A 19569-nucleotide genomic window follows, 5' to 3' on the forward strand; every position below is an offset into this window, starting at 1 on the left:
GAGTTGTTGCTTCACCTTTCTGTTCCAGTCCTTGTTTATTCTCCATCCCAAGCTTTGAATAGGATAGATCACTTTCTAAATATAAGAAAGCCTTTGAATATATGGGGTGGGATTCAGCCAGGTTTTTCAATAACTGGTCCCCAGTTTTCCTTACTTCAGCCCCTGTCCCTCATGGTTTATATCAGTGAACTCCACCAACCATACCCAATTTAGGTAGTCATAGGGGGATTCGCTCCTTCCTTTGGTTGGATCTCCAATCCACTGAATAAAAATTGTATCAGTTGAATTGATGTGTATTGCGCTTGTATCCCCACCAAGGAGTTTAGGATAAATACAGAAGGTCACAGTGCCATCCTAGGCAACATTGTCGCCTTCTAGATCAGTTTTTATTTATTAATGTGATTTATATCCCATCCTTCCAGCTGAAGTGGGCTCAGGGCAGGTTATAGCATAAAGCCACACAATAGTATGCACAGTATAATAAAGTATTTAAATATCTTAAATTACATCCATTTAAAATAACATTAAGATGGCAGACATTAATTCCTTGGGTCTGGTCAGATGTCTGGTTCATAAATCTGCTCAGTGGTAGTTTGAGCCAACAGTTTAGATGGATAGTTCAAGGAAATTTGAGCAGGTTTAGGCAGGAGGGGTGTTCCCATATGGGCGTCCATTGCCTCAACCAAAAACCTTGAGGAATGAAATTATTGAGTTTAGAATGGTGCAAATCTGTGTAGGATGGCACTCTTTACTCCTATTTTTGTGCTCAGAAAAACCCTGAGAACTGATTTAGGCTGAAAGACAGAGACTATTTTCACCGGGGCAACCTGCAATTTGCCACGCAGCAATGTAAACCTGTTTTTTCAGGTTTCTCTGCCACATGGCAGATCACAGGTTGCCCTGGTGCAAAATGGTGGTGTGGGTGCAAAATTGCTAGTTTGCTCCAGAGAGAAACACAAGCCTGGCACGAAGCAACATTGAAGCAAGGTTAGTGCGAAAACGGTCAGAGACTGGTCCAAGATCACCCAGTCTGTTGCTGTTTTAGGGCTGAAAAAAGTCTCCATCCAATACTCACCTGTCCTTTACAGGCCACTGTTTCTGTGCAGAGGGAGAGCTAAGAAGACAAGGGAGAATATTGCAGGGAAGCTAAACGTGTATTGGCTTTGTCTGGAAATGACCAGATGTCCTCCATTAACAGAGAGTAACATTTATTGTTGTTGGAATTGTCAGTGACAAATACAACTCCAACTGCTGTAATCAGCATTTGCGAGATTGTCTGGTTTCCTGTCTCTACAGAGAGGCATGCTTAGCAGATAGCCTTTGAGTATCTCTCTGTACCCCCAATATGGAGAATGCATCCTCAGAAAGCAGGATAGTCAAAGGAAACTTTATCAAGTGGTTTTGTAAAGAAGCCGGAAATGAGCGTCCTTTCTTCATCCTTTTTTGGAAGGGGAAGGCCCAGGCTAGCCCAGTCTCACCAGGTCTGGGAAGCTAAGCAGGGTTGGCCATGGTTAGTACTTGGAAGACCACCAAGGAAGCCCAGGGTTGCTATGCTGAAGCAGGCGATAGCAAAACCATCTCTTGCCATGAAAAACCCAAGCTCCTGGGATAACCATGAGTCAGCTGCAACTTGACAACACACAAGTACTATTATTATATTTTATTAGAAGATTTTGTAGTAAGGTTAGGCTATGCCTATCTTGGGAACCGTGATTAAATATTATGAGACAGAAGGAGAGGACAAAAAGTGCCAGCAGACCGTGGTTGATGTAATCCCTGCATAAACCTGAAGGTCAGTGAAGCTAAATGAGATCAGCAGGCTCGAGGGTATTGTGAAGTCATACTGTGCCGGTTTTCCACCTAAAAGAAAATAATACTAGATACCCAACCCTTTTTGTCGTTGCTGTTCCAGTTTGGTGTAGTGGTTAAGTGCATGGACTCTTATCTGGGAGAACCGGGTTTGCTTCCCCACTCCTCCACTTGCAGCTGCTGGAATAGCAATGGTAAAGAAATAAGTCCTGTTTAGGATGACTCTACCACTGTATTGAAATGCATGATAATTGCAACTACAGCATGCTAACCATTGACAGATCAGTCCTAGCGTCTGAGAGCCAGTTTGGTGTAGTGGTTAAGTGTGCAGACTGTTATCTGGGAGGACCAGGTTTGATTCCCCACTCCTCCACTTGCACCTGCTGGAATAGCCTTGGGTCAGCCATAGCTTTCTCAGAGTTGTCCTTGAAAGGACAGCTGCTGTCCTAGCTCTCTCAAGCCCCATCTACCTCACAGGGTGTCTGTTGTGTGGGAAGAAGATAAGGCAGATTGTAAGCCACTCTGAGACTCTGAGATTCAGAGTATAGGGTGGGATATAAATCCACTATCATCATCTTCTGTCTTCTGAATGCACAGGTATTTCCAGTGGCTGGATTACTTACCTTTATTGTTGACGAGCCTTTCAGGGAAAGCAGTAGACAAACTGAATCTCAGAGTGTGCCCATACTTACAAAAGGCACTCTCACTCCACCACTTCTACGCAGTTACAATTTATAGGAAAATATGATACCCTTTCCCAAGTCTTCCTTCCGTTGCATCAATAAGACGTTGCAAAGAAGCACAGCTTTTAATGAAGTTTTCTGTAATATTCCTTTTTGCATTTGTAGGAAACCTATCATTCAAAATTAACTAGTCAAAAAGATACCACCCTCTATTGGAGCTGGACATCAGACTTACCTTTTGAGTGTACCACTCACTATGTCCAGATTCGCTGTAACCATCAAGTGCAATACTTTCGGCAGACCACATTGTGGAGTGAGTGGAGTGAGTTAGCCAACATATCAGGTAAGATGCTGTAGTATGAAGGCTCCTGCAAAGTAGGTTTTGCATGTCCGATTGATGGCAGAACACAGCACACTTGAGTCCTGTTCTTTGGAACCAGGCGCTGAGAGAGACTCCTAAATTGTCACTGGCTTTGGGAGAGTGACAGAACAAAAAATTTGGTTGCATAGCATTTGCTTCTTCATAGCTTTTGTTAAAATTTTCTCTTTGTTTGTATTCCAGGAGATTTTATGCCCATGAGCCTCATCTCACTAGCTAGAGTGATGCGTTTAACAGTCAAAATTCATCTGAGCGGATTTTTACTCTTGAGTTGCTCCCTCAGTAGTCTTGAATTACTGTAGAATCATAAGAGTTGGAAGGATCCTCCAGGGTCATCTAGTCCAACCCCCTGCACAATGCAGGAAATTCACAAATACCTCCCTCTAAATTCACAGGATCCACATTGCTGTCAGATGGCCATCTAGCCTTTGTTTAAAAACCTCCAAAAAAGAAGAGCCTACCACTTCCTGAGAAAGCCTGTTCAACTGAGGAACCATTTTGTCAGGAAGTTCTTCCTAACGTTGAGTTAGAAACTGTTCTGATTTCTTTCTGACTTGATTTACATCCCTAGTGACCCCTGCTCCATGCTCAGAAGATGGCAAAAACCTCCAGGATCCTTTGGCAAACTAGCCTGGAGAAAAATTGCTGACTGACCCCAAAGTGTCAATTAGCATTTCCTTGGGTGTGTGAGAAAGGGCCATAAGAGCTAAGCAGTGAAGCACCCCTTCCTGCCCTCATGATCTGCGTAATGCACAGAATCAGCATTGCTGTCAGATGTCCATCTAGCCTCTGTTTAAAAGCCTCCAAGGAAGGAGAGCCCACCACCTTCAAAGAAAGCCTGTTCCTTTGAGGAACTGCTGTAATTGTCAGGAAGTTCTTCCTGATGTTTAGCAGGAAGCTCTTTTGATTTAATTTCAACATGTTGGATCTGGTCCGACCTTTTGCAGCAACAGAAACCAATTTTGGACCATCTTCTATAGGACAGCCCTTCTCAGTCATCTGTTTTCCAGGCTAAACATACCTAGCTGCTTTAGCCTTCCCTCACAGGACTTGGCCTCCAGACTCCTCAACATGTCTTTAATTTAAAATGAGATGTCAGTTGGGATCCATGTTGCTTTTGTGTAACCATGGTCAGTGGTGTTCATTGCACCAGTCAGCTGGTTGATAGCCAGTGTGGCGCATGTTTTGAACTTGTTGGATTGTTGGTAAAGCTGCATATGCCCAAAGCTAAGGGTAGGCCATGATCCTTAAACATGCAGACATATGATTGCAATGCACATGGACTTCTGGAAAAACAAAGCCTTTATTTTAACTGGCTCTCTTTGTACGTGCTTGCCTTAAATAGTGTAGTGCCTACTACCTGTATTTTCAGTTTTCTTACACTCCATTTCTGGTAATCAGCCCCCCCTCCCCAGAAATATAGGTGTGTATCTAGGGCTTTTTTTGTAGAAAAAGTCCAGCAGGAACTTATTTGCATATTAGGCCACACACTCTGACATCACCATTGTTTCACACAAGGCTTTCGAATAGAAAAGGCCCAGCAGGAACTCATTTGCATATTAGGCCACACACCCCGACACCAAGCCAGCCGAAACTTGTGTTCCTGCTTTTAAAAAAAGCCCTGTGTTTATCTGTTTGTCCTCTTCCTTGTCTCTCTGCATACTGTATAGGAAATGGAGCTGTAATTTAAAATGTGGGATATGATTAGCAATAAGTGAATCTTTTCTACTTTGTTGGTTTATATACTTAATTACATTTTTGACACTGGTTTCAGTTTCTTCAATTTTCACAATTAGTATTGTAGATATGTTTGGTTGCTGTATGACTTTTATATGTTTTTTAAGTGATGTACTGTATGGGCTATTTGTATTTATAATGTATCATGATGGTTTGCTAATGCACACATAATATGGAGAAATGTGTACAGTCCAGGGGAAAAATTACTGGGAGAAAGTGGAAGAAGTTGCAAAAATTAATAGTCGGGTTTGATTTGTATAAGGGAGAAGGGAAATTCAAATGGGGCTTTTGGGGCAGAGGCAAAAGGAATGGGAAATTCAACAAGATAACATACATGTGGGTGAAACAAAATCAAATTGTCTAATATTGCTCAGCTGAGAGAAGGGAGGGATGTGGAAAACTACCTTAAGTTAGAAGTGGTCTTTTTTCTGTTCATATGTTGCAGGGACAAAGACGGATGGTAACGTGCAGCCCTTATTCTTACCTAATTTCCTTTCCATTTGGAATTTGTTTAAGAATCATTCTTAGCATATTGTGTCTAGATGAAATGTGCAATTGTTCATCTGGGTAGTTAAGGGAGTAATCATAAATTGTGGATGTTTCCCCTCCCTCTATACCATCCCCTGATCCTTCCCCTTGTTCATTGCAGGCCTAGATACAGGCAAGATCGAGAAGGTTAGAATGTTTCCTTTTGATGAAGTGGTGGAAGTTGGGTCCGACTTGAAGTTCTGCTGTGTGTGGGGGAACGATCAACGTTTACGCAGTATACAGTTTGATATGTATCCACCTGAGCAGAGCCTGCCTATCCGTCTCTCCAACTGGAGTAGTATGATCTACGTGCCAAATGTTAACAAGAGCATTCCAGCTGGGTCGAACGCATGGTGTATTGTTACAAAGCCCTATGACCTTAATGGAGCTACTATCTTTATAGGCTGTAAGTACTTAGTTGGGCTAACACTTTCATCTTAAGTCTTTGCTTTGATGGAATGTAAATAATTGGATGGTGTCTTCTTTGGGAGGGAAACTGGACTGGGTTTTTAGCTTAGACCCTGATTTCCCTTCCCCAAAGGATATGTTGAGCATTTAATGAAGGAAAGCTTGCAGTCATACTATATATAGACTGCCATGTTGGTGTGCCCCCCCCCCACCTGTACATGATCGCCAAGGCCAGGCTGTGTAATATCTCTGTTTTTTCAGGGTTCTTTGTTGCACTTCTGATTGGACAGCACTAAATACAGTTTGAAAAGCTGACATGTAAATATGCTGTATTTATTGATTTATTTTATTTATATCCCGCCCTCCCTGTTATGGGCTCAGGGTGGCTAACAACCAATAAAAGCAACAACATTAAAGCAGTAATATTCAATAAAATCAATAAATTACAAATCTTAACTAAGCTTTGGTGGTCATGGCGCTCATAATGCTGGTGCAGTGGCGTTAGACGATATTATCAGTCCTTAGGCGTCGCAGCTGTCTCCCCTAAGTTGTTAAATGCCCTACAGAAAAATTCAGTCTTGCAAGTCCTGTGGAATTGTGGTAGGTCCTGCAGGGCTCTGATGTTCTTGGGGAGAGCGTTCCAGCACGTGGGAGCTGCTACGGAAAAAGCCCTAGTCCTGGTGGTGATTAGTCAGGCTTCCTTCAGCCCAGGGATCATTAGCCCAGGGAGAGCCAGTTTGGTGTAGTGGTTAAGTGCGCAGACTCTTATCTGGGAGAACCGGACTTGATTCCCCACGCCTCCACTTGCAGCTGCTTGGAATGGCCTTGGGTCAGCCATAGCTCTCGCAGGAGTTGTCCTTGAAAGGGCAGCTGCTGTAAAAAGCTCTCTCAGCCCCACCTACCTCACAGGGTATCTGTTGTGTGGGGGAGGGAAGGTAGAGGAGGCTGTGACCGCTCTGAGACTCTGAGATTCAGAGTATAGGGCGGGATATAAATCCAATATCATCATCATCATCATCATCATCATCATCATCATTAATAGTATATTTACTATCTTAAGAAGCATAATTGGAGCTTTCACCATTTTTTTCTAAATCAGCCTTTAGAGCGACAGTTGAGCTTTAACAGCGTGACCCAGTTTTCTGAAATTGTGAGAGGGGGGAGAGGGCTTACTGATATGCATATGATTCTTGTGGACTCTTGGATATCCCTAACTCCTACATGAAACATTATTTATGTCCTCCATGGCATCTTGCTTACTTAGGTGTGCTGTATCGCCAAGTTTTTAAATCCAGAACTGGACCGCCTGTGCCCACTGGACTTTGCAGCGGCACAGGCAGATGGGTGCTGGGGTCTGTTTGGCACTCCCCGATAATCTAAAAAATATATTTCTAGCAAGGCCTTGTGGGGCATGGCTAATGTGTAATGGGTCCAGGCTCTCTGGGGGCCTGAACGTAGCGCTGGGCCTGATAATGAGTAGGGAGAAAACAAAGGAAGTATTAAAAGCCATTGATTATTGCAGTGGGAAGTTTGCCAGTGCTTGGAGGAACAAGTTCAAGGGTTGCACAACCTGCTTTTTCTCTGGGTTTCTGAAACTTCCAGGGCCATGCCGATACTTCTCTGGATCCTAAACAATACCCCGATGGGAGAGTTTACTTAGCTGTGTCTGAGCTACAGCTCATTCCATGAGCAGAATAAAAACAAAATGTAATAGCATATTCTGTGCAAATGTAGAATCTTGCACTCAATAAAAAGTGAGCTTCTAAAGACATTGGTGGCGGTCCTTGTGTTTGGTAACCCTGTTACTATTCATGGGGGGAATAGTTTGCCCATCACTGACCTGGATGGCCCAGGTTAGCCTGATCTCCTCAGATCTCAGAAGCTAAGCAGAGCAGCCCTCATTAGTATTTGGATGGGAGACCACCAGGGCTTTTTGGAAGCAGGAACTCCTTTGCATATTAGGCCACACCCTCTTTAGTAGCCAATCCTCCTGGGGCTTACAGTAGCCCCTATACTAAGAGCCCTGTAAACTCTTGGAGGATTGGCTACGTTAGGGGTGTGTGGCCTATTATGCAAAGGAGCTCCTGCTACAAAAAAGCCCTGGAGACCACTATGAAAGTCCAGGGTTGCTACGCAGAGGCAGGCAATGGCAAACCACCTTTGAATGTCTCTTGCTTTTTAAAGCCCTACAGGGTCACCACCAGTCAGCTGTGACTTGTCAATGCTTTCTACCTGCACCACATTGAAGTGGGATTTCTTATATTACTGACCTGAAAGCATTAAAAACCTCTGTGACTTGAAGCTCAGTGTGTCTGATAGCACATATAATTTCTTTTCTTGCTTGTACAGACCCCCCTGATATCCCACAGAATCTAACGTGTGAGACGTCAGACTTGAAGGAAATCACTTGTGGATGGGGAGAGGGAAGAAACACTGGTTTGTATAGTCCATGGCGAAGAACGAACTGGACTTTGTTTGAAAGGTAATCGAGATTATTTAATATGAATTATAAGGTTCTCTAATGTAATATAATTTAATAGGAATTATTTTAAGACATTCATGAATGATAATTTTCATATGAATTATAAGATTCTAATATAACATCATTTTAATATCGCATTAGAGGATCTTGGCTAGTGCTCTCTGATGCCTCTGCAAAGCCTTGGGGAGGGGAAGGAGAACTTGGCTTGAATGAGTATTCCAATGTGGGAATAGGTATGTGTGTGTGTGATGTAGTCTGATGTGATTTTTGCAGTCATCCCTGTTGCGGAGTTCTGTTATCAAGTACCCCTTTTAAATTGTTTGTTCAGAATGTGGCATTTGCCGAAACTGGCATATGGGCTGAAATAAGGGAACCTAGCTGTAAACATGAAATCTAAACCTTGTTTATGGAGGTTTTCTATTGTTCATGGGGCTGAATATTGCTTGATAAATATTTGGCAATTAATAAATATTTGGTAAGAAGAATGGGTAAGCCTGCCCAACCCTGGTATTCGCTGGAGGTCTCCCATCCAGGAGTGGAAATCTAGCAGGAGCTTCTTTGCATATTAGGCCACATGCCCCTGATATGGCCAGTCCTCCAAGAGTTTACAAGGCTCTTTTTTGTAAGCTCTTGGAGGATTGGCTACATCAGGGTGTGTGGCCTAATATGCAAAGGAGCTCCTGCTAGAATTTCACCCCTGCTCCCATCCACATACTTGCCAACGTCAGCCATGCTTAGCTTCCACAATCTGACAAGAGTGGGCTTGCCTGGACAGGTCGGGGTGGCAGGGTCTGAGCTTTTTTGGGGCACTGCTGACGCCTTCATTTCACTGCATTGGATCCAGTGTAAGGATTGCAAATTTTTACTGGCTTTCTCTTTCCTCCAGCAGTTTTTTCCAGCTCCAGGAAAGTTTATTCCAGAGGTTGTGGAACCTGGATAGTGTTATAGTCATGTGGATCAGGAACCTGTAGTGGGAGGGAGAACACCACTTATGGAGAAGGCAGAAGGGAAGGATTCTGTTCTTTTGAGCCATGTGACTTTTACCCTGAATGGGCCCTTCAGCTCCACCAGGAATAAACTGTCATGGGCTGAGAAAGGACTGCTGGGGAAAGGGAAAAGCTGGGAAGATTGGCAGCCATCACTGTGGTCTTCTGACAGGTTACAGCCGGGATCCAGAAAGCTATACTTTCTAGAATGAATGTGTGTTAATTTTCTTTAATCCATTCTGATATATTCTAATTATATTGCCTTTTGAGTGGATAATAGAAGGTTGTTACCAAATGCATTGTTGAGAACTGAAATTAATTCTCGCCTTCTTGTTTTTAAATTTTGCAGTATATCTGGGGAAAATGTTACATATAATAAAAATGACTATCCTCAATACTATCGCTGTAATTTTCCAGTTCTCGATGGTCAGAGAATGTATAACTTTACAGTTCATGGGGTCAATCCTCTTGGTCAATCGGAATCCTCTATTTTAATTGATATAAATTATAGAGGTGAGTTTTTTTATATTTAGCACCAAAATATGTTAGAGAATTTTGCACGCAGCAGAAAACACTGAGGGAGAGGGACAGGCAAACACAGGAATTAATAGACAAGAGAGATAACTATATTCAATGGTAGAATATATTACCAGGATAGTATCCAATATTCAGAGTCGTTGCCAGGCCAAGGTCATACACAGTAATCAGTACACACTCCAGTAGATAACAGTATACACCAGTAAGTATACACAGCACGATCCAAGCACAGTAGCATAGGATCCAACACCAGCAGTGTTTGCTGCCACCCAGACAGTGAGCCTCACAGTACCCACAATCCTTACAGGCAGACAGAGCAAGCTCACTGAGCTTCCCTAAATACACACATCAATGATGCAAGCTCACCAGAGGTTGCATCAGCTCTGTGAGTCAGCACAAAGCCTAATTTCAGGTGAGGTCATTCCACCTTACCTCAGTAACAGGTAACAGCTGGACCATGATGCAGCATGACTCAGCATAACATTGCAGAAACAACATTTACTATTACTAAGATGGAGTCAGTCAGCCATTTTAGGACTGAGTTCCAACAAAATATTAGTCCATTTTGGGTGCACACAAGAGGAAGCATTTATTCAGAAATCAGTTTTTCCCCTTCGAAACCTTAAAAAAAAAAACCAAGCACTTCATTCATATCTTTAGGCTTTCTCTGTACTCCCCAGCGGAAGCTGGGTTTTCAGGTAGCCAGCTCGAAGTTGACTCAGCCTTCCATCCTTCCGAGGTCGGAATGAGCACCCAGCTTGCTGGGGGGAAAGTGTATGACTGGGGAAGGCAATGGCAAACCACCCCTTAAAAAGTCTGCCGTGAAAACGTTGTGAAAGCAACGTCTTCCCAGAGTTGGAAACAACTGGTGCTTGCACAGGGGACCTTCCTTTCCTTTCCTGTGCCCCCCCCCCAACTAATATAGACCTCGTGCTACCTTTCCAGTTAATTAGATAGTAGTCTTCTGTTCAAAGCTGTGCTTCTCTACGTTTGCACTTAGTGTAGCAAAAAACAAGGGACAAAACTTGAGACAATTTACTTGTAGTCTAACAAAGTACCTGTTATTTTCCTTCACTTTTACCAAAACAGTGTTTTCTGTAGAATAAAGCTGACCCCTCTTGTAACACACAGGTTTGGGTGGGTGTCATGAGCCAGCCTGATGGCAAGTGAGGACTTTGAAGAGCCAGTTTGGTATAGTGATTAAGCGCACAGACTCTTATCTGAGAGGACCAGGTTTGATTCCCCACTCCTCCACTTGCAGCTACCGAAATGGCCTTGGGTCAGTTATAGCTTTCTCAGAGTTGTCCTTGAAAGGGCAGCTTCTGTGAGAATCCTCTCAGCCCCACCCACCTCACAGGGTGTCTGTTGTGGGGGAGGAAGATAAAGGAGATTGTAAGCCGCTCTGAGACTCTGATTCAGAGAAAAGGGTGGGATATAAATCTTTGGCCTTCTTCTGTATGTCAGTAGTCAGATGTCATAGGAGGAAGTCTTACTTAATTGACCCCCTTCAACAAGTATCCACAGAATAAAAGGAAGGCAGTGGTTTCTATTAAACCTGCCACAGGTGTTATATTGGCTCTTTTGCACCCTGACTCCCAAAACCAGAAAGATTATGGTCAGCTGTGTAAATGTCCTAGCTGTATTTCCTTGGATAAACTTATGGAGCACAAGTCCATCAGTGGCTATTAGCCACAGCGTATTGTTGGAACTCTGTCCAGGGCAGTGATGCTCTGTATTCTTGGTGCTGAGGGGGGGAGGGGGCACTGTGGAAGGGCTTCTAGTGTCCTGTTCCCACTGATGGATCTACTGATGGCAACTGGGTTTTTTTGGCCACTGTGTGACACCGAGTGTTGGACTGGATGAGCCATTGGCCAACATGGTTTCTCTTATGTTCTTATGTTCCTTCCTCTGATCCATTGATCTTTTCCTCCCTTTAGTTCTTCCATCAGCCCCTACAGCATTAACTGTGACTGACAATAACGCAACTCACGTCACTCTGTCCTGGCGTCTCTCTGGCAATTTGACACCAATTATGCTTCAGTGTATGATTCGAATTAAAAATAGAGAGACCACAGAATTTTTGGTAGGTACCATTTGCTTTGAATTGGTGTGTGTGTGATTAGCCACCTGCCTCCTGTTTTAAACACCAGGGGGATTAATCTGATTAGCTTTTTAATGGCCTGATCTCTTTTATGGATAGCTTTCGTACTGCTTATGTCTAATGGCTTGTGCACTTTAATGACTTGGATATTTTAATACTGAGGTTTTCCTTTGTAAACTGCCTCTAGCAGGACTCTGAAGAGGGCAGTATAAAAATATCCAAAATAAACAGATAACAGAAGCTGTGTAATACCTTTCACCATCATAGTTTATTACAGTCTCAAGAGCAGGATACAGTATAAACATAATATGGAGAAGTAAAAACAGATATAATATACAAAGTAAAAATCTAAGTTTAAGAACCTTTAAAATGCAAATCCCGCAGTCTAAGGATTGATGCACAGAACTCAGCGACTGTATATGTAATCTCTAGATTCTTATCTGATAAGAGCCAATAAAGTCTTGCTTTGTTAGTATTAATATAACCAGGTTCTGTCAACTAATTAGTTCTGTCAACTAATGGAGTAATAATTCTAAAACGAGCCTCCCTATAATATGGGCAACTGAAAAGCATATGCTCTACAAATTCTACCTCGATTAAGGGGCATGAGCAGAGCCTTTCAGAGTAAGGGATTTTATTGTACTTGCCTTGCATAACTGCAGATAGAAGGGCAGAACATCTAGCTAAGGCAAATGCCCTTCTAAGATTTCTTCTTTCCACTGAAGTCAGATATGATGCCAGCCTTTTTATTAGGACAAACCAAAATGGCCTGATACAATGTGGAAGCTTTGGAAGTCTTCACTTAATCAAACAACCCCTCTCTGAAAACCCCTGTAAAGTGTGTGTGTGTGTGGGGGGGGGGATTCTGTAACAAGGTCTTAAGATCATGACCTGAGACATCTTGGCTTCCCCACCATTTTTTTTTAACACTGTGCACATAGAAGGGTTCTTAAGCAGGGGTGTCAAATGTTCAGCCATCGGGCCAGAACCACCTAGCCCAGGGCTTTAATCAGGTCTGTAGGGCTCTCTTCTCCCCTGTCCTCACTCCTGTCCTCAAATCTTTGAAGCTCCAAGGCTGCTGAAGTACCCAGCTCCTTTTTTCTTGTCTTTGCAGGCTGAAGCGGTAAGCAGTTCTAGGCTTGCAAAGCTGCAAAGAAAATGTGGAATGGACTTTCCATTAAGGTCTCTGTGGCCAGATAGACTACTCTGGAAGTAGTCTGTCTTGGCAAAGAGGCCTTAATGGAAAATCCATTCTGTGTTTTCCTTGCAGCTTTGTCTGTGCTACAATGTATTTTAATGGAGTGGGGCTCAGTTTCATTTTTCAGCATTTATATGGCCAGTTAGAAGTGGCTGTGCGACCTGGAGTTGTGTGACCTTGCAAATAAAGGGTTGATTGATGCTTTGAGCCTGCATGTCTCTGCTGAATGGACCTTAGAACTGGTGCTTAGTGAGTCCTCTAACCTGGGAACCCACAGCGGAAGGGGATATTACACTGAAGAGCCATTACCAATCTGAGTAGCATGTTTGTATTTTAAGTAAAAAATAATATCTTTACTTGTGTTTCTCTGTATCTCTTATAAAGTTTATATCTCCACTACCTAGCTTTACATTTTATGATACACATGGCCCATTTATGTCAGATCCGGTCCTCATAACAAATGAGTTTGACACTCCTGTTCTAGAGCTTGAACACTTGGACACTTTGCTGTGTCATTTTGGTAGTCCAGTTTGGTGTAGTGGTTAAGTGTGTGGACTCTTTATCTGGGAGAACTGGGTTTGATTCCCCACTCCTCCACTTGCACCTGCTGGAATGGCCTTGGGTCAGCCATAGCTCTGGCAGAGGTTGTCCTTGCAAGGGCAGCTGCTGTGAGAGCCCTCTCCAGCCCCACCCACCTCACAGGGTGTCTGATGTGGGGGAGGAAGGTAAAGGAGATTGTGAGCCGCTCTGAGACTCTTCAGAGTGGAGGGCGGGATATAAATCCAATATCTTCTTCTTCTTCTACTAAGAATTATTTATTATTTATTTATTATTTGAGTTTATAGTCCGCTCTCCCCAAAGTTAAGTTAAAACAAGTAAAGTTTAAACAAGTAAACAGTCAAGTTAAAGCAAGTAAAAATGTTAATTAAAAGCCACAGTTAAAATGACATAATTAAAATGCATTTTGTTCTTATTTTTGGATTTTTGCTTTGTTGATAGTCAAGTGGGATTGACTCAATGAATTAGCCCTGCCCTTGTAGCTTTGCGATTCAATACATACCTTTGCATCTTTGCCATAAAGAAGTAGCTTCTCCACTGCTATAGCCAGGAGTGGAATTCTAGCAGGATCTCCTTTCCATATTAGGCCACACACTCCTGATGTAGCCAATCCTCCAAGAGCTTACAAAAAAGAGCCTTGTAAGCTCTTGGAGGATTGGCTACATCAGGGTTGTGTGGCCTAATATGCAAAGGAGCTCCTGCTAGAATTCCACCACTGGCTATGGCTCTGTGAGAAAGCACCCTTCTGATTGTAAGCTCCTGGGGGTTGGAAGTAGGAGGGGATGCTTTTTGGTCTGTAAAGCATGCATGTACATTGTTAGTGCTGTGCAAATATCTAATGCCAGCAGTTCTGTTCCTAGCAGTCCAGCACTCTTTGCCATTGGAGTTTTTTTTTTAAATTGCAGAAAGTTCAGCTGGATGGTACCGAAAGTTCGGATTACTCGACCTCTGTGGAGAAATTGCATCCCTACACAAAGTATGCTTTCCGAGTTCGTTGCTCAGCTGCTGAGCCCTTCTTCTGGAAGTGGAGCAAATGGAGTGAGAGTAGACAGCACACAACTCTGGAAGCCCGTACGTTTAATGAGAAATGTGGTGTTTTTCAAATCCAGGCATAGAAAAGTCACGGTTGAGCCTGGAAGCACAAGTAGAGTAATTTGAAGACAATTTAAACATTTCTCCGTAGTGAAAACTCCTCTCAGTTCAGAGCAGTGTGTGGATTTGCACATTGTAAATCTTCCTCTGAAATTTAGAAATACTTGAATGTTCACTAAATTGTTCAGGGTGGTGAGAACCAGAGAGGATTGTGAGGAACTCCAAAGGGATCTGTTGAGGCTGGGTGAGTGGGCGTCAACGTGGCAGATGCGGTTCAATGTGGCCAAGTGCAAAGTAATGCACATTGGGGCTAAGAATCCCAGCTACAAATATAAGTTGATGGGGTGTGAACTGGCAGAGACTGATCAAGAGAGAGATCTTGGGGTCATGATAGATAACTCACTGAAAGTGTCAAGACAGTGTGCGTTTGCAATAAAAAAGGCCAATGCCATGCTGGGAATTATTAGGAAGGGAATTGAAAACAAATCAGCCAGTATCATAATGCCCCTGTATAAATCGATGGTGCGGTCTCATTTGGAGTACTGTGTGCAGTTCTGGTCGCCGCACCTCAAAAAGGATATTATAGCTTTAGAGAAGGTGCAGAGAAGGGCAACTAGAATGATTAAAGGGCTGGAGCACTTTCCCTATGAAGAAAGGTTGAAACGCTTGGGACTCTTTAGCTTGGAGAAACGTCGACTGTGGGGTGACATGATAGAGGTTTACAAGATAATGCATGGAATGGAGAAAGTAGAGAAAGAAGTACTTTTCTCCCTTTCTCACAATACAAGAACTCGTGGGCATTCGATGAAATTGCTGAGCAGACAGGTTAAGACGGATAAAAGGAAGTACTTCTTCACCCAAAGGGTGATTAACATGTGGAATTCACTGCCACAGGAGGTGGTGGCGGCCACAAGTATAGCCACCTTCAAGATGGGTTTAGATAAAAATATGGAGCACAGGTCCATCAGTGGCTATTAGCCACAGTGTATGTGTGTATATAACATTTTTTGCCACTGTGTGACACAGAGTGTTGGACTTGATGGGCTGCTGGCCTGATCCAACATGGCTTCTCTTATGTTCTTATGTTCTTATGTTCATCTTCTTTGTGTCCATTTTGAAATCCCAGTGTCTGAAACTCAAGCAGCAGTTGCCCTCCACAGATGACATTATTTGTACTGAAATCAGTTTGCATAGAGGCGGGAGCAGGCATGGGCAAAGTGGCCCTGTTTCCTGCCTATATGATTCTTGACTCCGGTGCATAGGCTACAAACCGAGGCTCAGGAATGTCCTGCTTATGGGGACGGAACCTGCACACCTACGCTTCCTTCACACAGAGTGCCCATAGGCCATAAGGTGGAGGTAGATTCAGCACATTTGTGTCTGCTCTCCCTCTGTAGTGATTTCAACATGTCAAGTCATCGGTGAGACTTGGAATCAAGCAACACATTTTGGAGTTTTAATCGGATTGTTTCCTAGAATCGATTAATCTGACATTTGTTAATTGAAAATGTGTTCTAAGTGTCTAATATTTGGGAAAGAGCTCCTTGTAACAAAATGGCAACCTAGTGGTATTGTAAAGTCATTCACAGTTTGTTAAGAAGGAGGTAATAGACATCTGTTTCCTCATATATATCACACAATACAGACTAAAATCGATACACATCAAGTTTAATAAAGCAGATTTAAAGGAAGTTCCCTCCCTCTTAAAATTGGTATTTTAAATTTGTTGCCATAGCATAGGATAATGGTATATTCTGTTGGGAAAAAAATCTTCTGTTTCATGCAAATTAGACTTTTGTGTCTTGATATTCAGTTATATATATATATGCACTTTCTGTCCGGTCCTTCCCCCTCTTCTTTTGCATATCCCCTGTGCCTCATTATATATATACACACATAAATGTTTGCAAACCCAGTCTTACTTTATTTACACAATAATAGCTGACCAATGCTTCATCTGTTCTGCTGAACCCCTGCTAAGGAAACATGAGTTTGTAGGATACTGATTACACCTGAAAGTTGGGTGACTTGAAATGTTCATACACATTCCATAATATCTTGACAGCTGAGCCAATAGAAGGCTTAATGTTGAGTGTTCACAGCCACCGAAGCCTTTGTAATTAAAGACTGCAAGTGGTATTTATATCTGGTTCTCCCTCCTTTCCCCTCATATTTGTCTGATTTGGGAGTGGGGAGTGCAAGTGGACAAAATCACCTTTTCTGCAAATGTACACGTTTATGCTTTGCTATATTCCTGCTCGCTCCCTGACCACAGTAAATATGCTAAAAGATTACCCAAAGCTGGCCTTGATGGTCAATATGAATAATTCTTTTTGAGAAATTGGAGGCTGTGGGGTGAGTAGTCAGCAGGAATGATTTCTGTGATGTTGAGTACTGGCTATTGTGGCAAACAGATGGTCTGACCCCAAGGGAAGGACTTGGTGTCAGTTGATAAAAAGTCATAGTTTATTTTGTGTAATTTAAACTGTCCTTTCCTAGTTCCGGCAAGAGGACCAGATGTTTGGCGAGAGAGAAGTCTTGATGGAAAAGCTGTAAACATCTTTTGGAAGGTACCCGTTTAACTGTTTGTTTAGACATTTGTTAGATTTTAGTTGTTTCCAGATGTAGTGCTGAGCCAATTCACAGATTGTCTCTGATGAGATGTTCCTTCTCTTGGGATTTGTGAGCAAATGGTTTTGTCATAATGTGAAAGGTTCCCGTGTTCTGAATAAAATATATGACAGATTTCAGTTTGAGGTAGCCATTACTGCATGGTAGCTCTTTCCAAGACCAGCTTGTTATATGCGTCTGGGGCATCGTATTGCTCCTGCGCTGAAAGATCTTCACAGGCTCCCAAGAGTTCCCCATCCCCATTTTTTTAAGGGTACCCTTTAATTTCTCCCATGTAAATAAGTATTTGTAATACTCTTTCAACGTAAATGAAAATCACTGCCCCCAGAGCGGAGGCCCTCAGCCCTTAAACTGCAAGAAGAAGAAGAAGTAGAGTTGTTTTTTATGCCTCACTTTTCTTTACCCCAAGGAGTCTCAAAACACTTTTCAATTGCCTTCCCTTCCTCTCCCTTCAAGAGTCACCTTGTGAGGTAGGTGGGGCTGAGAGAGTTCTGAGAGAACTGTTACTGGCTCAACGTCACTCAGCAGGATTCATGGGAGAAGTGGTGGAAAATCAAACCTGGTTCTCCAAATTAGAGTCTGCCTCTCTTAAACACTACACCATGCTGGGAGGTGAAGAGAAGAAACTGAGAACTCTCTTGGACTACTTGCAGTCTTCTCAGCTGCTTCAGTCTGTTAAACTAACAGCTCTTCCAACACAGACTGGTGTGCTTTAAGCGCCTGGCAGCTTACAGTCTTGAGTTACACTGTGCTTCTCATAGCTGTCTCCAGAGGGCATTGAAGTCTGATGTTTCATGGAGACCCTTTGTGGCCTTGTAGCCATGGCAAATGCTTGGCCTTGCTGCTCTCTGGAGCTGACCATGAAGCACAAATGTCTGCTTAAGGCTGTGGAAGCAGCTGGTCTGCTGGTTTTGGAGAGGTTCTGTCTGAGGAGAAGGGCTGCAAAGAGGTTAGCAAAATAAAACAAACTTATAGGGCTGCCTGAATAGAATGTTAGTGGCACCATTAAACAGTCTCTTCCTTCAGCATTGAGGCATGAGTTGATTTTCTTTCTTTCTTTCTTTCTTTCTTTCTTTCTTTCTTTCTTTCTTTCTTTCTTTCTTTCTTTCTTTCTTTCTTTCTTTCTTTCTTTCTTTCTTTCTTTCTTTCTTTCTTTCTTTCTCTTTTCTTTCTTTTGTGTTTGTGTGGTGCTGTCTCTGGAAGTCATGTTGAGCTCTGGTGACTGAGACCTACTGGGGATCTGGAGGATATTCAGAGAGGTGGCTGAAAGCTTGCCCCTGTCCTCTCAACTTGGATGGGAGACTGTCCTTGAAATACCAAGTACTAACCAGAGTCGACCCTGCTTAGCTTCCAAGATCTGACAAAACCAGGCTTGCCTGGGCTATCCACTTAAGGGCTTTCTTTCTTTTTCTTGTCATCAAGTCAAAGCTGACTTATGGCAACCCTGTGAGGTTTTCAGGGGAAGAGACATTCAGAGGTGGTTTGCCTGCCTCTGCTCACTAGTGTTCCTTGGTAGTCTCATCCACATACTGACCAAGCTTCCAAGTTTTGATGAGATCCAGGTAAGGGCATGAGAGTTGTACCCAACAGATTTTTACCCGCCGTCTGACAAATGAGAGATTGCTATATATAAGTATATTGCATAGATAGAACATCATCTTTTTTTTTTAAGTATGTTCAATTAAAAACCTTTTAGGCTAGGGACTTGTGCCTTCTCTGATCTCCATAATTAAACCTGACCTGCCTTGCTAGAACTCCTCATAAGTTCTCTGGATACAGAGCCCACAGAGAGAAACCCTCACAGCCCTCTGTGCTACTAAACTCTTTTCTTTGTAATGACACATTTTGTTAGCAACATAGTAGGGCATTGCCTAGCAGTCAGGGCTTTTTTGTAGCAGGAACTCCTTTGCATATTAGGCCCTAATGGAGCCAATCCTCCAAGAGCTTACAGGGCTCTTTGTACAGGGCCTACTGTAAGCTCCAGGAGGTTTGGCTCCATCAGGGGTGTGTGGTCTAATATGCAAAGGAGTTCCTGCTACAAAAAAAAAAGAAACCTGCTAGTGCTAAAAAAAATGGCCTGAAGCAAGGAAGAGCAGACCTTGTTGGGTTTTTTGAAGGCCCTCATAAGTTCATTTACTGTTGTTGTCTCATATTGCCTTTAACTATTTTTGTTTCCTTCACAATATCTTTCTCAATAGCCACTGCCTGTTTCTGAAACAAATGGATTGATACTGATGTATGAAGTGCATTGGTCTGAACCAGAGAAAGGCTTGAGGTCACAGGAGGTTCCTGCACACCACAACAGCACTACGATAAATCTTGAGGGAAATGATTATGACTTTCAAGTCACAGCAAAGAACAAAGCGGGCTCCTCTCCTCCTTCAACAATAAAGAGTGCAGAAGTTCTGAATGGTAAGTACAATGTCAAGCAAGAGAAGCT

General features: G+C 42.8%; 1 protein-coding gene across 1 annotated transcript in view; it reads left to right on the forward strand.

The window, feature by feature from the left end:
• The window catches only part of LIFR (LIF receptor subunit alpha), a 62517-nt gene that overhangs the window by 8292 nt on the left and 34656 nt on the right, over positions 1-19569 (forward strand). The window contains exons 3-10 of the mRNA XM_060236593.1: positions 2658-2835; positions 5258-5542; positions 7894-8026; positions 9362-9525; positions 11487-11632; positions 14312-14477; positions 16998-17068; positions 19328-19541. Of these exons, the coding sequence (XP_060092576.1) occupies positions 2658-2835; positions 5258-5542; positions 7894-8026; positions 9362-9525; positions 11487-11632; positions 14312-14477; positions 16998-17068; positions 19328-19541 (1357 nt within the window). The remainder of the gene's footprint in view (positions 1-2657; positions 2836-5257; positions 5543-7893; positions 8027-9361; positions 9526-11486; positions 11633-14311; positions 14478-16997; positions 17069-19327; positions 19542-19569) is intronic.

The sequence above is a fragment of the Heteronotia binoei genome, chromosome 4 (assembly GCF_032191835.1).
Source record: "Heteronotia binoei isolate CCM8104 ecotype False Entrance Well chromosome 4, APGP_CSIRO_Hbin_v1, whole genome shotgun sequence".
NCBI classification, from domain to species: domain Eukaryota; kingdom Metazoa; phylum Chordata; class Lepidosauria; order Squamata; family Gekkonidae; genus Heteronotia; species Heteronotia binoei.